At 37.9% G+C, this 18,943-nt stretch overlaps 1 protein-coding gene across 1 annotated transcript in view; it reads left to right on the forward strand.

Moving 5' to 3' along the window:
- The first annotated feature begins 201 nt into the window (after positions 1-201).
- The window catches only part of LOC128718489 (uncharacterized), a 46,005-nt gene continuing 27,263 nt past the window's right edge, over positions 202-18,943 (forward strand). The window contains exons 1-2 of the mRNA XM_053812111.1: positions 202-1,606; positions 2,450-11,245. Of these exons, the coding sequence (XP_053668086.1) occupies positions 202-1,606; positions 2,450-11,245 (10,201 nt within the window). The remainder of the gene's footprint in view (positions 1,607-2,449; positions 11,246-18,943) is intronic.

The following is an 18,943-nucleotide window of genomic DNA, read 5'->3' on the forward strand; positions in this document are numbered from 1 at the left end:
ATGCTGTATTTCAGTCGCACCATTTTCAGACAATAAGCTCGCGAAAAGTTTATTTAAAGCTCTTTCATTCATTCGCAATATTTATCGGTATAAGCTTATCTTTACATGAAGAGATTATATTTTTATTAAATAGCTTTACAAAGATAAGTTTGTACATCCATTTTCCTCGTAGTGTTATAAAAATATTGAACAGGAATCATCATGGAGCGTGCAAAACTTTCCATTTCATTGAAAAATATCGACAATCGGCAGGTTGTCGAGGTTTTAGGAAGGCAAATAGTCCTCAACTCCATTTTATCTAGAGTAGAGAACGAAATTTCAAATAACACCAATATTGAAGAGATTCGTTTTATTGCCGGAACGCTCTTTACAATTGACGCTAGTCTTGAGAAGGAAGTGTGGCGTGGTCGGAATGTTGTAGTTTATGCAAAAGAAATCGTTGTTAGTCAACCGGTTCATTGGAACGTATCGGGACAAGATAATGGCCACAAATACGAACAAAATGCTGGGACTGCACAAGACGGGAGTGGTTTGAATGGAGGAGATGGCAACGCAGGAGAAAGCGGAGGTAATGTCATAATACTTGCAAAAAAAATTCAATCTAGTGAAAATTTAACCATTTCTGCTAATGGAGGAAATGGTAGCAATGGTCAAGACGGCGGCAATGGTAAGGCGGGAAAAGATGGAAAGGGTATTAGCAGATCGGATTTTGATTCTATGTTTCCCGTGCCTTCGAGTAGTGTCATCCTCAAAACCCCTTTTATTAAAAATTACAAAAGCTTAGCTGGACAAACTCACACCGTAAAACGAGAATGGGCTGAAAAAGGTTGGATTTTCAAAAACACTTATACCAGCAATGTACTAGAAGTGATTTTGGAATTTGATTATGTTGAATTTTATGATTCATTCTACGAGTGTACGACCGCAGATGGACATGAAATCACGTTTTCCTGTGAGAGTAGCGCCAGTGGTGTGAGTCATCAAATTTTGATGTTGTATCGCGGAACGCAAGGCACACCTGGTAAGTCCGGAGGAGAGTACGGTTTAGGCGGACAAGGTGGAAGACCTGGAGAAATAAATATAGCAAGTTTGGAGAGTAATCAGCGAGTTGCTGCCAAAATTGTTGCCAAAACTGGAGCAGATGGAATCAATGGCAAAGGGGGTGTGAACGGCAGCCACGGGAAAAGAGGATGGGATATGGGTTACATAGATGTTAAAAAGGGGATGGTTTTCTCTAATCATGTTTATTACGGCAGAGATGAAAACAGTAGTCTCAAGATAGATTATTATAAGTTCAGTGCAGATGATAGAGTAATGTGTCCTTATGAGAAGGATTCTGGGTACCCTTATGCTGGTTTAACAGTATCAAGAATTGAGAACAAAAATATGAAAACATTAGAAGAACGAAACAACAACAGATCGGACATGAAACGTGGCCATACTGCGAATGCAGTTGGAAAGAAAATAATTTCACGACAACGTATTTTAAACACCTATTCAGATTTTATGAACACTGTCGAAGCAGAAATTCAAGCAGAGCAAGCTGAAAAGAAACGAGCTTATGAAAGGCAACTTGCTGCACAACGAGCTGCTGAAATGGAAAAGCGTAGGCAAATCGCCGAAGCTGAACAGAAACGGCAACTTGCTGCACAACAAGCAGCTGAAATGGAAAAGCGTAGGCAAATAGCCGAAGCTGAACAGAAACGGCAACTTGCTGCACAACAAGCAGCTGAAATGGAAAAGCGTAGGCAAATAGCCGAAGCTGAACAGAAACGGCAACTTGCTGCACAACAAGCAGCTGAAATGGAAAAGCGTAGGCAAATAGCCGAAGCTGAACAGAAACGGCAACTTGCTGCACAACAAGCAGCTGAAATGGAAAAGCGTAGGCAAATAGCCGAAGCTGAACAGAAACGGCAACTTGCTGCACAACAAGCAGCTGAAATGGAAAAGCGTAGGCAAATAGCCGAAGCTGAACAGAAACGGCAACTTGCTGCACAACAAGCAGCTGAAATGGAAAAGCGTAGGCAAATAGCCGAAGCTGAACAGAAACGGCAACTTGCTGCACAACAAGCAGCTGAAATGGAAAATCGTAGGCAAATCGCCGAAGCTGAACAGAAACGAGCTTATGAAGAACAACTTGCTGCGCAGCAAGTTGCTGCACAAAAAGCTGCTGAGATAGAAAGGCAGTTACAATTAGAAGCAGAACAGAAACGAGCTTTTGAAGAACAACTTGCTGCACAAAAAGCCGCTGAAATAGAAAGGCAATTAGAAATAGAAGCTGAACAGAAACGAGCTTATGAAGAACAACTTGCTGTGCAACAAGCTGCTGAAATGGAAATGCAGCAGACTATTGCAACAGATCACCTTGTTATTTCCTATTCTGAGTGCTTTATGGAAGAAGTTAGCGATGTTCAAAATCCTCTGGCACAACGTCTTGATGCTATTGAAGAAATTCAGAATCATATATCACAACAGCAGCATGATGCAACATTTGGAGAAAATATTCCATCCAATGAAAACAATAGGGAAGAATTAGATCTTACAACGCTTTCAATTAAACGTCATGTACCATTCCAACCCGGTATGGAACATGAGCATCGACAAGTGAAGATTACAGTTAGCTCCTTGTGTAAAAATAATGCTGTTGAAAATTTTATCCCGGAGAATGATGCATTTAATTTAGATGTCTGGATTCGCTTGAAAACGTTCGTGATTGATTTTCAAAATCTTAAACAGTTGATGGATCGTTTTAACACTGTTAAACAACATTTTATTGACAAGAAATCGGGCAAAAACACTGCCATAATTCAAGACATAGAACAATTGTTTATAGAGAAATATAAATTATCTGCTCTACATGCTCTGACGACTGATCTGGAACAGCAGCAAGAAAAAAGGAAACCGAATCCTATTCAAATACAAAATGTATCCAAGTATCTCGTAGAATCTAAAACAAAAAACAATATGATCGCTCATTCAATACTGGGTACGATGAAACAATATGTGTTTGAAAATACCCAAAAGATAAGGGACAATATTGCAACATTTGTAGAACAAGAAATGATGATTAATAATTTAGCCCTAAATCGAGCTGTAAAGGCGTTCGTTCTGGAAACCGAATATTCAGATTTGGCCAACGAAAGTTTGGAAAACTTACAAAACGAACTGAAAAAACCGCAGCACGAACACATCAGTCGATTCTGGGATGGAATGGATGATAGGCCATTGGGAGACGAAGTGAGGGAAATGATCGAGACAGACAGCACTCTAAAGCCGCTTTATGATCGTTGGAGTTCAGTGAAATGTGAAGCATTACAATATGCATCAAACGAACTAAGTGTGGATGAAGATAAGAAGAATAAGTTCGTAACACATATACGGAGTAAAGGAGTGAAATCTAAAAGCTGTAGAGAATTGTTAGCCTATGTATACGATGTAAACCTTAGAGTCTATCACAGGGATGAAGAGCATGAATTAATTCTTTGTGAAGATCACAATTCTTCTGCTCACACCAAAAATCACATCCTTTCAAGAGGCAATGAGTTTGTACAGCTTACAGTGAATGAAGAATACTTACAACTAGCAAAAGAACGTTTGCAAAAAGATAAACTATATGCGAAAATTCTGTGTGAGATGAACATTCTGAAAAGCGATGAGGAGATCAACAAATATTTGGACAAACGTGTGCTACTAGAAAACTGTCTTGTCCACGATCACTTCATTGCTGAAAAAACAGCTTCAGCAACGATAGCAAGTTACTTTCCAGTCCAAGAGCGGGATGAATTACAACCAATGTTGGAAAATTTGGAATATGAGTATTCAAAACAAAAAGGAATTTTACAACACATGCTACAGCGTTTTTCATACGAAGGAAAACACATATCCTACAATGAGATGTGCTTTTTCATCAACGCTGTGCTCGACAATTTCGCTGATGCTGATCAAGAGGAGTACACTTTTGCGTGGATTGTAGCTGCTTATAGCCAACGCAATTGGTTGGATGAAGTTTTACTGCTGCAACTGGAAACATATTTCGAAAAAGAATTGCATGAAAAACAACAATGGCGAGAGTATTTGGGGAAGATTAAGAACAAGGAAGTAATGCTAGTATTCGCTACCGAACTTCAAGTAAGCGTGTGTTCTATTGAGTGCATCGATGAAATTTTACGTCTGTTGAGCAGTGTTCCCATCGAATCAATACATTTCGATGGCATTCCTCTCACCGAATGGAGTTACTTTCTTAAAGAGCATTATTGGATGGATAAATTGAGACAGCTTCTAGAATGGGACAAAAATGAAACCTTGGAGGATGCTACTTACTACATTCGATCAGTAGAGAATATATTCGGTGAAAGTAAGGCCAATGGTTTGCTTGACATCATAAAAAGAACAGAGGGCGATATTAGTCAGGAACTCTTGCTCGATATTTTAATTAATTTGCATAAGCAAAAATGGAAGCTGAAAGAAGAAGATGTTTATAGTTTAGCAAATTCCAGCTTGCAAGAGTGGGCATCTAAAATGGAACGAAAATACAAACCTAATCTAGAGGAACTCAGGATAGGGCAACTTGTAAAGCTAATTGAGAATGATAAAGTTTCATCTGATGAAATTATCAAGCATCTTCCGGATATAGGTACATCAATTCAAAAGATTACGGATAACAAGCTCACACACAATCAAAACCCAGTGGCATTGTTTACAGAGCAGGACATCACGGAGTGGGTGGAAGGGTTTCGTGGTAAAATGAACAATAACACGGTAAAGTGCAATTTAGAGACATACGAGGCAATGCTCGCTGTAATTGATAGAGCAATAGAAATTAAAAGAGGATTCCGACTTCGCGATACCCAGAGACTAAGTGTGCTTATCTTATTGACGAACGATCGAAGTACATTGGCGCAAGTATCAACTGGCGAAGGAAAATCGTTAATTGTGGTAGCGCTCTCACTCATGAAGGCTCTTTTAAGAGAAAAGGTAGACATTGTAACAAGCTCTCCAGTGCTAGCTAGGCGCGATTCAGAAATGAACACAGATATTTATAAAATGTTCGACATCAATGTATCGCATAATTGTAGCGAAAATATTGAAGATCGGAAAGAGGCGTACTCGATGCATCAGGTGGTCTACGGCGATCTGGCAAACTTTCAGCGTGACTACTTGCTGGACAGGTTCTACGGGAAAAACATATTGGGTGATCGTGATTTTACAAATGTTATCGTTGATGAAGTCGATAGTATGCTGCTCGATAAAGGGAATAATATGTTATATTTGTCCCATGACATTCCGGGCATGGATAAGCTTGAGGCGGTATACATTTTTATTTGGCAAATGGTAAACAACCCTACGGAAGGACCAGAGGATATAGATATAGACGTGGTCGAAAAAGAAGTATTGAGCAATTTATATCACTCAATCGGTCCGGACGATTTGATGCAACTTGATTCCGACCTGAGTTCTAGAAAGTTGAACATTATTTGGAATTGCTTAGTGGATGCGGGAATCTTAAATGATGAAGGACATATAATCACAGACATGATTGATCATAAGAAACTGGAAGAAATACTTACGCCTGAAACGGTAGAATACAAACATAGACTCTGTTTTCTTTTAAAGCAATGCGTCGATCGTGAGAATCTAATCAAAATTCCCAACTGTTTGAAAAAGTTTGTTGAAAGACACCTGTCATCTTGGATAGCAAGTGCTATTAATGCTTTACTGATGGTACCTGGACAGTCGTACCTTGTTGACTATAAAGTTTCTGGCTCAACTTCTGATCGTGACGCTAGTATTATCATTCTTGACAACGATACCGGAGCAGACCAGAGCAGTTCGCAATGGGACGAAGCATTGCATCAGTTTTTGCAACTCAAACATGGCTGTAAACTATCCACGCAAAGTTTAAAGGCCGTTTTCGTGTCTAATGTTACCTATTTTAAAATGTACAAATTACTGTACGGTTTAACTGGTACTCTGGGCTCACAACGAGAAAGGACTTTACTCAAAGATATACACAAGGTGGCCTTTGTTACAATACCAACTGCCAAGTCCAAACAATTTGAAGAGTACCAACCAATTATTAGCTGTGGCTATAAGATGTGGTTAAAACAAATAAGAATTGAAGTTAACAAGCTGATCTACGAAGAGAAACGATCGGTTCTTATCATCTGCGACACGATCAACGATGCCGATGGTATACACAACGCTTTGAAGGACAAATTTCCAAACCAAATTCACTGCTACACGAGAGACTACCAAGAGTTTGATATTGTTCAGGGTAGTAAACAACTGCAACAAGGGCAGATCATCATTGCTACCAACTTGGCTGGACGCGGTACCGACATACGAATTACGGATGCACTCAAGCAAAGTGGCGGCTTGCACGTTATGTTAACATACCTACCAGACAACATCCGCATTGAAGAGCAAGCTTTTGGAAGAGCTGCTAGAAGTGGAGATAAAGGATCGGGACAGTTGATCATAACGGTCTCTAGTCAAAGGCAACATCGTCGATCGAAAATAATCAAATTAAAAAAGGAGCGCGATGAAAATGAACTCTACCGTATATCAGACATTAAAACATACTATGAAAAAACCATCAAGTCAGAAGAGATTTGTTTCGAAGAGTTCAAACAGGTGTATGAAAATCATAGGAAAAGCCTTGATGCAGACGATGTCCCCAGCGAAGTTAAAACAATTTTACTGCAAAATCTTCTAGACCAATGGTCTTTTTGGCTGGACGAATACAGTAAATCAATGGAGGATATTATGCAAGAATGTGATGAACGAAATGTTCCATTATTACTCAAAAAATTTGTATCGAAGTTATCGAAATTCAATACCGGCAAATGCTTTGATTGTTCTTCTTTAGATTCGTATTACTTCCACAGCAAAAGATGGAAAGTCTGGGTGGAAGGAAATCCTATGCAGATGGTTAAATTGGCCAATTATCTATCTGAAACTTATGCCAGCAAAAGTTTTATGCAGAAAGTTGCAAAAGTAGCAAAAACAGTGGCAAATGCTTATTGCAATGAATTGTACGATATCGAGAAAGAAGTGAAATGGGCGTATGAAACAGCAATGAGTTTGTATGATGACGTTATAAAATGTGAACCTGAGTTTAGTGAAGCTGCGCACTATTATCGCGCTTATATCTTGATGAAATCAATACAGCACGAAGAATCACCGGAGGGCCAAGAGAGTAAACAGAAATATAAACATTTTAAGAAAAATTTGTATGAAGCGATGAGGCTTTTTGAAGACCATCATGCGTTTGCTTTGCAGGCAGCGGGCATCGTAGACAAATTGAAGGGGAATAATGTTTGGCACGATGAGTACCAAAAACAGAAAGATACCATTTCTCAGCTGTATCAAACGTTCATACGGTCCATACAGGACATATTTGGCCATGCTGTTACGTCTAGCACATTTGTTACAGAAGAAATAAAAGAAAATGTTGCACAACATATATTTACGCTACTCATAGACAGAGGTGTTATATCGCGTCCGAAGGTGCGAAAAACCATAACGGAACAACAACTCTACAAGATCCATAACGACTATGGCATATCGATGGAAGATTTGAGACAATTCCTGTTGAAAAGAGTTGGACCGATCAACGAGGAAACATTTATAAAGGAATGCAAACAATCAATCCCACTGCCTGGCAGAGAACAATTCTGGCAAACGTTGATCGACCAAAAGGTGCTCAACGGTATTAAAAAGTATGCTACAGTAGATATCGTGAAGTTGGAAGCAGAGGATCCTTCGTTGAAAGATGCCTTGGACGAAAAGATCGCTAATGAAACGTTGATCAAAGAATCATTTGCACCAGTTTTAGGACAGATTGTTTTATATCACGAAGAATTATCTCTCCGAAGTTTGGAGAACAATGATTCTACAACGATACCCAACAGTGTTGCTATATTTGAACAAGAAATCTTTAAATCCCTAATCGGTAGGGGAAAGTTTGAAATGATGGTTAGAAAGGGTGTAATCAAGTGTAATGAAATGGCTAATGTTGATAAAAACATGATTGCATTATGTAAGTTTAAATCGTTTGATTCTATTGCAGTTGAGGACATTGTTTCCAAAGCAAATATAGCTAAGGATGATGCAGAACAGATTGTACAAGAGTTAATCAATCGAGATGTGCTGGAGCGAAAGGATGAATGTTTTACGATCAAAGAAGGCTTTGGTGCCACAGAAGATGAACTGTTACCATCGTATCCGGTGTACGAAAACACCATAAGAGGTTTACTTTCGTCCTGCTTTGCCTATAAACTAGCGCTTAGTAATATAGCAGCACAATTAGAAACAAATAGTTCTACCGATATTACATTACGCATACAATTGACATGCAATCCTTACCCTCAATTTTTCCAGGATTTATTAAATCAAAACATAATCAGACCTTACTTAGTTGAAAAAGCGGATTTTAAAGAAGTTTTAGATAACATATTTAATTCTAACAAAAGTTACAACGAAGTGGGTCATTGGTTTAGAAGTATTTTACACATATCTGCAGCAGATTCAGAAAGATTGTTTGAGCGTGTAGTTATCACTTCATTGGATATGATAGAAGATGAAATGACAGACATTACAAGCGTTAGAACGGATGTACTAGTTCGCAAAAATATCAGTGATATGCGGTTTACACCAACAAAGCAAGAAAAAGAAATCTTACAATACGACATGAGGAAAACAATAGAACATTTTTTCGTGCAGCTAGATCTGTTCTTCAAAAAAGAAACCAAAAGTCATGCGGAGGGCGTGTTGGGACAAATGAAATCATCATTAATCGGTCTGAAAGTTCCCAGCATAAATTTAAAATCCATAAGGGATGCAGGAAACACAAAAGAGAAGAATTTTGGAACTATTGAAGAGGACCAATTGTTTGCTTTAAATGGATTGCAACATTTTTTGCAACTAGAGGAAAAAAAGTGGTCTAAGGCAATGCTGCTCAATGTGGGGTTGGTGGTAGGTATCGGAGTCGCCCAAATTGCAACTGGGGCAATAATGGAGATATACTCAGCTGGCGCATTGACGCACGTTGCATCGGGAATAATTAACGAAGGAGTCAATGATATAATGTATGCAGCAAGTAGTTTCAATTCAGGATATTTCAGCTGGCAAGATTATAGGAAAGAGAAGATTAAGAGCGTAATGTTTACAGCCGCAACTGCAGGAGTGGGAGCGTTAGCTTCACGAGGTACCAAGATGTCGCGGATTGGATACAAAGTTACAGGACCGGGTTTAACTCAAGGGGGAGAAATATCGAAGTTAACAGGATCTGCATTGATCAATTCTGTAGGTGGTAAAAAGGTATTCAATGAAACGGTGAAAAGAATTGTAATGAAAACAGCACAAGGATTTGCTCAAGCTGCGACAAGCGCAATGGTCGATAAATTCACAGATGATTATTTGCAAGCAATAATCAATTCAATCGCTGCCGATGTGTTATCTCAAATTGTAAGTACAGTTGACAACCATAAAGTTTCCCAGACCCTTAGAAAAATCTACGATGAGTTAGGAGAGCAGCAAGCAAGAAAACTAATATCTCAACTCTCCGGCTTCGGGAGCAATGATTGGGAAACGTGTATATCTTATACTAAGCAATTAACGTCCAGCTTATCACAAGGATTTGCAAGTGCAATGCAAAAAACACAAACAAACAGTAAAACGTTGAAAGTTTTGAGTAATATTAGCACCGCATGGGTTTGGACTGAACGGGCAATCGAGATAGGAAAACTGACACTTGTGGTAGGAACATTCCTTGATAATTTAGATAACCAAATGAATGAGAAATTTAAAACTATGATTCAAAGTGCATCATTAGACGAGCAACCAATAGAGGATAACTTCGAAAAGTTTAAAGCCGAAATAGCGAGTCAATGGAAATCACAATTGAGTGAGCATGTGGGAAGAATTATTTCACAGCACTTGGTTAAGCCATTGTTAAATGATGCTTTATCCCGTGTAAGGAAGTTCGTGAAACGTATCCCTCATAACGTCAAACGCATCGCATTACGGCGTAAAATGAAAAGATTGAAGAAGCAATACGACAAAGCTATCAATGCTCCAAACACAACGGAGGAAATGAAAGACAATTTGAAGAAAGATTACCATGCGAAATTAGAGAAGATTATGTACAAAACCAAAAGTCCATCGTTGTTTGCAAAAATTATCGACGAGAATGTACCAATGGATCTCACCTGTGCAGCGGCCTGTGTACCGCTGGTACACCATTTACTGGGGAAAATGGGATTAGATGTGAAAGGAATAGTTCTCACCGTACAAGCAGAACAAGGTGCAGAACAAAGTTTTTGCGCAGGATCCATCAATGAAACGAATGTAAGAAATGTAGTCTTACAACTGAAAAACAATCATTTTACATGCTCCGGCAACGAGCTTGATGTTGGTAACAACAATTGTTTGTTCGCAGCATTAAGCAATGCCATACCAGAGTTGCAAGGCATTAGAGCAGATGATTTTAGAAAACAAATAGCAAACACGATCAGGAATGAACCGAACGTACAACACCGGATTAGACAAGGTTGGCATCGTTTTCCAATCAAACAATTTAATGCGATCGGAGGTAAATCTGTACCAGTCAGAAGATTAACGATGCTCCGTAAAGATGCCCCACAAAGAGCATATGAAAACAAAAATGTAGAAAGCTTATTGACAAACGACAGTTTCAAAACTTATCTGCCTCCCGAAAATTGTCCCACGGCTAAAAACCCAGCTTCGCACCTGTACTCACGTGTAACAATTTTCAACTATGAGATTGCAGGTGTCATAAGCGCGGCAATGACGGTTACAGGACTGTCATTTGACCAAATAATCGATATGGAAAAGGGAGCTAGTACTACGCAAGATGACTTACCAGTAGTCAAAGGTGGAGATATTCACCGAGCCCATACCACGCGGGGCACAATAAAGTCAAACGGTGAACTCGACAAATATCCTGAGGTAAAGAAAAAATTGCAACATTATTTCGCCCATTGTGAGTATGTTTGTAAGGAAGCAAACGATTTTAAAAAAATTGGTGGATGGATTGATAAGAGACAAATGCTATCGGTACAACATATTGTCAAAACCCATGATTTTAGTAAAGACGCAACGACGAAAGACGTTTCCAATATACAAACACATTTGAAAAGTGAAATGAGAGAGCTCAAGCCAGAACTTGAGAAAAAACGATTTGACAAAGATCATGTGAAGACATTTAAAAATGCAGTAACACGTACTGCCAAAAGGGTAGATGACTGTAAAACGATTTTCTTATGTGGTAAAGATGGTTATAACGAAATGTTATCCTCTTTTAAAAATAATCCTATTAATCGCGAAGGAGGAAATGGTTTAAGCAAAAGACAATAACATCAACAGGGTGATCATTTTGGTTACAGTACGGTTTTATTTCTCATTTTCATTATCTTCTACTACTTTTCTATGTTTGAGAAAAGCCTAAAACTTGCGAAATATTTTTAAGTTTTTTAACCTCTTTGGCCTATTTGGCCAAACATCTAAGCAAACCAAGCACCTATCGAACAATGTAAGATCAACGGAGATTCATTAGATCAACGAATTTAAATAGTTTTGAACCAATTTTATGATGATTATTTGATTCGGATACTCCTTCCCAGCATGCAGTACGCCAAAACTCAATTAAAACAAATCAAGTTCTACTCTTCAAAAATGAAAAAAAGACAACGAGAATTGAATTTGGATCCATTTCACCGGCACAAGAGATTGATTGTGTAAAGCTGTACGATTTTCTGCTGTACAGTGTCGATCAAAACCAGAAATTTTGATTAGTGCAATCGATTTTTCCAAGGTACCGTTATCAACAATCGTCGTATCGCAAGGCAGTAATAGGTTATTTTGACTCACGGTAAAAAAAATTACCAATCAGTCAGATAACAGAAGCGAAAAAGATAAGTCGCAAGCAAAACCAGTAAAAAAGGTAGATTTTTTTTTCGCGTTTAACGGCCCTTGTCGGGGCGGCCCGGTGGCATGATGGTAGCGGCGCCGGTCTTCACACGAACGGACTGGACCAAAATCTCATCCGGGTCAATCCCCCGTAGCAAGGACTGACTATCCGGTTACGTGGTAAAATAAGTCAATACGGTCAGGCCGTTCTAACAAAAAAGAAAAAAAAAACGGCCCTTGTCCTCTTTATAATATTTACTACAGTATTACACTAGGGAAGGCATGTCAAACAAGTGACACACAAACACACACAAACAGAACAAAAAGCGTCCGGAAGTTATTCAAAACGCAAAAAATTGATTCTAAGTTGGTTTAAGTTACTGAAAGCAGACACAAACGTTCAGCTGAAAACACGCCAAATTGTATGTGTTAGTACGACTATTACTGTTCCAATATCCAAGTAGTTTCAGCAAGATTACATAGTGACACCTCACCTCACCTCACAGTCGTGGTGATAAGCTTCTTGAAAATGATGACGAAGCAGAGATTATTATACATCTGTCAGCTTTCAGATTCAACTCATTAATCGCTGTGTTTTCCAAAATTGAACGATGGTTTATTTTCGAGCGAAATGTTCCATAACTTACAACTCCACACGGTACAGTCAGGTGGGGAAGATAGTGGTTTGTCCCTTAGTGCTGGCGCAACACCACCAGTAAAGGGCACGAATGTTAGTGTGTAAAAGTCACGATGTCACATGGTGTCCGCTTGATAAGTATAAAGACATCGGTTGCTAGTTGTTCCTTAACACCATCAAATCGCTTTCGGAAATCGATGGAGCACGATGAGTGAAGTACGAGAACTGCATACAAGCAGGGCTGAGGGTACCGTCAATAATGGACGAATGTGCAATGGTACGCGCAATCTAGCCTAGTTAATTGTGACACTATTAACAAGAAGAAAATAAAGTATATATGCTTTATACACTTGAGCTCTTATTTGAGTTCAGCGAGCGTTCCGCAAAGCGCCAGGATATGTATAATGTTTGTCTAAAATGTCTCTTCCTTGACGATGCGACACATGTGATCGATAATTTACGTGATCTTACAAACTATCATTTCAATCGTTGGCATTTAGCAACTTTGAGATTACAGACGTCGTTTCAGAAGTCATTGTTAGAGATGCTCCGCGCTTTGCGTTAAGCTTGAACAAACAATGGTTAAGATATATTTGTGTGCATGCATACTGTGAACAATTGTATAGGAGAAAGGACATCTGGCGAAATACATAACATACGATAGGAAACATTAGAAATCTATAAAGGTACATATCAGTACATGGATATGTATAAAGATTACATCAGATTGGCAGTCATGTATTAAAGTAGTAGTAAGTGAGTGATTTTAAGTTGTCATATTGCAATAATCAAAACGCCAAATGGAATGCATCGCAATGTTCCAGGTTTACCCAATAATATGCCCAGGATGGCATTTTCCGGCAATGAAGTCTGAATGAATGAAGTCAACGTTAACGAGGAAAGATTATTTTTCATAACTGGACCAGGATGGTTTAGTGTTAACACCGCCAAACAAAACCCAACGACAAACAACACATGTTTGATCAGCTACGGGAGCACATAGTCAACAAATACTTGAAATCATGGACCAAGTCTCAACAAGAACGTCGTCAACACGACTGACAATTTGGTTAAAACCATCGACATCGGTTTTATAACCAAACTAGCTCAACAATGTGCACATAGGTGATGGCACCAACGGAGTCAGGCATAACTACATTGAAGTTGTGGTACGTTAAAGGCAACCGGTCAAATAATAACCCAAAGCAGTACTTTTACCAACAAAATGCCCGACACGCTAATACAATCGAAGATATTGATGGTTTTAGTGCTCATAAATGACTCTACCGAAATGGAATTCAATACCACAGCTGATGAAAACCTCCTACCTGTGTTCGTAAGGAAGATACTCGGAATGAGTATTAATCGGTGTATGTGGAAGTACTATGCGGTTAGTCATTACAATGAAATCTGTGATAAAATAGACTCGCCAGGCTTTAGCAGATCAAGCTATGAAAAGAAATGGGCTCACATATGTGGTGGATCCGCCATGCGACTCAAACGATTTCTGCAGCAGGCTTCAACCGCTTAGTTATTGAAATGCCCGATAACTAAGAATAAGGATCTTACAACTGCTATTGCTATTGTATATTGCTTTACAACAATGAACGCAAAAGAGAATTACGTCATCAAGTGATAATCAAGGTTCGTACCCTTTGTTTTTATGCACCTTTACTTAAGTTATTTTGAAACATAAGCACGAAGAAAAATATAATCAAACATTTACTAATCTATAAATTATTTAATTCCACAGATCACCACGAAAAAGGAAAAACACATAGAAAACATATTCCATAGGAAGGGTGATTTTATGACGAAGCAACAAAAAATTGTAAGTACAAACATGTTGTGCTAATAGCCACAGTATTTTGATTTAATTCATTTTCCATTCAATCTTTGCGTTATATGTTCCCAGGTTTGTATTTTGAAACCACAACATAGCGGATAGCGGATAGCGGATTCCAATTGAAAATGCATCGATTAACTCTCGTTTCTCATCTCTTCGTGCCTTGATGACCTAACAGGTTTATTCTAAACGCTCGAAAGAATGTAACACTCGTATGTTGTACTGTTCAATATGATTTGGTCCATAGGTGGAGATGGATAGAGATTATAATTGAGATTAAAATGTGCAGTTAAAGTCAAGATAACCCAGATGATCTTTTTTTCGCTTGGTATGATAAGGCTGTTAGAAATGGTAACCAAATGTAGTTGAAAACGATATGTTGCTAGTTATGTGGAACTGCAGATGGTAGATGCCGATGGGTAGTGAATTACTTTAATGTAGATCTTGTTGTTGTTGTCAAATGTTTTAAATTTATTCAATTTTTTTAAATTATGAGGTACTAATTGTATTCAGAATATTCTGATGTTCATTTCGCTTACCTGTTGTGCAATGTTTATATAATAATATATAATTTAATATTCTACCAAAACTTTTGGAAAATTTAATTTAATTATTAGTCAAAGGACATAAACGTTTTAAAGTATTTTTATCATTCACATTAATTATCATGCCAGTACTGATGATTTTTCTGCGTGTTATAAGCACATAAATCCCAATCATATTGTACATATTTTTGTATTAGTATCATTACTTGTAAAAAAATATGAGATTCAATAAAATTGTTCTCCTTGTCAAAATTTTGGAATACACAATTTTGTGATCATTTTAATCTCAACACATGCATGGTAATGTAATGTTACCCCGCTTCAAGGGGGGCACACACGGTCCGTCGGATAATTAATAAATAACAAATAACAAATATACCAAAATAAAGCTAATCATTTGACGTGCGAGCGCTTAGTGATCCCACAGAGTGATTGGGATGAATAGTATATAGCAATAAGAAAAGTTTTATATCATATATAAAATGACAATAATTTATTCAAGCTTTTCTATGGTGAGTTCGCAACCTACATTGTTTTACGTAACCAATAACGCACAGAGCTTCATAAACAGCACTTAATTTACTGCATTCTAGAGCAACAACGAAAATTAATTACGCCCTGTTGAGTGTTAAGTTTTGAGCAGTAAACACGAAACAAATGTGAAACAGAGACACCTTTCGACAAGCCACTCTTATTTGATGACTTTTCAGTGGGACTCGTTGTTAAGTGGTTTTCCGGGTTTGTGCTAGGCTAAAATGCAAGTGAGTTTGATGAAAAAAAAACTGTTGTCAATCGCTTCAAATGTGATTCGTGGAAAGCATAAACATCGCGCTTGCGGATAATGATCGTGTTGCACGGAGCGTTAGATTAAAATGGTGTTGCGGGCCTAAAAGCGTTTCGCTTTACATACGACCTGTTGGAGAAAGAACTTTTGGCGCAAAGTCAACGAGACAGAGTGGAAAACATCGATTAAAATGCCTTCTTCGTCACCGGCAGACCGTAAATGCAAGTGTCCTCTTCATTGCTGCGAAGGCTACCGCTCGTGGAGCGAACAGTATTTCTCCGACCGATTATCACTTCGGTGAGATGTAAATGTCGTCTGCGTAACGATGAGGATGTAAATTATGAGCCATGGAAAACATTAAAGTATGCTAAAGAGAGATGGTAGCTGAATTTTGAACATGACGGTTGAATTATTTTGAATAATTGAGGATCATCTACCGTTTCCAACCAAGGTCACGTTTCAGGACAATTTAATGAAATATTTTCGTGCAGTAAGTTGAGTTTGTTAAGTGAGCTTTAGATGCGGTTTCGTAAGAGTTACTGTTTTGCAACACTCTAGAATAGAACAACTATCACCTTTATTTGCTGTTTACTAAAATCAAGTAACATTAAAGTCAAATATAAATTACGTTGATAGAAATATAGCAAACTTCATTATGCTTAAGCAACAATAAGAGGTTCATGTACCTAAAAATAAGGGTCCCATCCCAGTGTAAGCTTTGCACTATCTGCTATGAGGTTTTTACTTTTCATGAAAGTTTAACGTTTTTAGGTTTCACCTCCCGCATCCCGTCGTTAACTTTTCTACACTAAATTGGTTCAAAATTGTAAGTGCCGTAGCAGGAGTTGGAGTTAAACATTATGAACTTTGTCTCATTCTCGTCCACACTTTCAGCTCTGGGATCAAATAAATCTGGAGCTAAATTCATTCATCTATCTGAAAGTGTTCGTACTTCGAGGAAATGCTATTCTTGGAACAAGCTTGCTGCTAAGACGATAAAAATCATTGAAAGGGGTAAGGTTTACGACAAACGTTGCGCGGAATTAATCATAAGGATTACATTACATGCAAAAAACGGATTCCTAAGAAGGGATGCCAGCATGAAAGGGAGGATTTTTTTCCCTTCTTAATTAAAATCAAACCAACAAGATAGGGCAAGGTAGGATCCAAGGTGAAAACAATTTAGAGAAATTAAACACTCAAGCTGTGGAACAGATTATTCACAATCCGATAGACACCTAGAGTATGGTATGGTATGGTTATGTGAAAACAAATATTTTAATCTGTATAACCGAGTGAATGATCTAAGTTATGAAACATATGGCAGGATCTGCGTTGTTCAAAAGTATCTTTTCATGAAAATGATACAGCCATTTAAATTGTTACGTACGATAAAAACATGGTTTGAATGAACATGTTGCCATTTTGCCACACGATAATCTACTGTGTATGTTAATGACAGTAAGGAAATAGCTGAGAGATGGTGAATACATCTACTGGCCATAACAGCAACTGGTCAAACAAGATCCTTTGCGATAAGTGCATCTCAATATCGAGCGGTGTCAGTATCGGGATGATAAGGTTTTCCTTGAATGCACTTTAGAAATAAGTTACTTGTGCTTCAAAATAAGTATAATTCAATGATTGAGAGATTTTTTCTGAGTAATAAAATATATTCGTGTTTTTAAAAAATCGTTAAGATACTATTATACAAAAAAAATTAGGTAATTTAAGCATCACAGTAAACCAAATTATTACTTTTATCGTATACAAGAGTAAACAAAAATGGTGTGGCATTTAGGTATCATTAATCATGCATCGCTTGAATAAGTTTTTACTTTTTCTACATTTTGGTCAGATTGTGAAACCTAGATAATTAGGACAATACTAACGTCGTGGGTAAAAAGCATGAGAAAGAAACAATTGGCAGCATAAACGAACACGGGAATAAAACAGGAAAACGTAAGCAAGCTGTAGAAAAGTTATAAATTGGCACCATTCTCATTTCCCTCGTGCTCGGTTAGCAGATGCATCATTAATAGTACGACAGACCTTTTGCGAATTGGATGCATGGGTTTGACTGCGACTGACAAGGGTCTGACAGGCGTCCTTAAAAATTGGTGCAAACGAGAGCGGTATCATTCGGTGCAGATTAAACTTGCACGAAGCCAATTTTTTGGAATTTATAAACTTATTACGATGAGCAAAGGAAAAAAAGCATTTTACATCAAAACTCAAAAGAATATCAAATTTTTTTTTATTCTTGTCAACAACTACAATTGTTGTAACTACATAAGGTGTTATTATTACACTATCTAACTGATAGCTCGTGCATAAATAAAATATATAGAAACTAAGCAGAGAACTAGAACCACAAAAAATACCGAAAGAAATGTTTAGAATTGCCCGCGAATCGCGATTAGCTTCAACTTCAATTTACAGCATACTAAAATTTGTAACATCTATTTCTCAAAACATGTTTTCTCATACCATCTTCAAAGGAGTTGTGAACTGCTATCTTATGTGAACTATTATGATATATCTTGTAAATCATGCTAGTTTATAATAAAAGAGATAAAGAGACCAGTTTGTTTACCAGAGTAGAGCTTCTAACCGTTAATTAAACAATCACTTTTACACTCTTCGCATCGAAGGACCATCCAGAAATTTGATCGTTTGCTGGTTCTTCGCTTAACTATTACATGCAGCTAGCTTCCGTCATACAAGCACACTCCACGATAAACCGCCATGATGTAAGCAAATTAATTGCACTTTCCGTGCTGCTTGCTTTCGAGAAGGATTTGCCGGTTTCTTGTAGCCATGCCATCACAGCTACCAAAGCTCGTTAGCATATAAAGTGCATCGGTTTCCGCGTTCATTTGCATGTGAATAAGTATGTGGTTTCCGATATGCTAGGAAATAAATGACATTCGATTCCCAGCATAACAGCACTATTCTTCAGACTGCGAACAAGCGGTTAGAGTGAGTGGTTGTACGGGTCAATTGAAGATAGTTTCTAAATATACATTAAGATCTCATAGATCGAATTTATCTATCCACTATTTGCTACATTTTGTCAATAAAATTAAAACCAACGACTAAAGATGACATAATTAAAGGGGCACCATCAGCTCTGATGGTTTATACTATGCCAATTCATCATATCATCATGGACACTGTCAATTTAGTCATGTGTCAAT

The sequence above is a fragment of the Anopheles marshallii genome, chromosome 2 (assembly GCF_943734725.1).
Source record: "Anopheles marshallii chromosome 2, idAnoMarsDA_429_01, whole genome shotgun sequence".
Taxonomy (NCBI): Eukaryota; Metazoa; Arthropoda; class Insecta; order Diptera; family Culicidae; genus Anopheles; species Anopheles marshallii.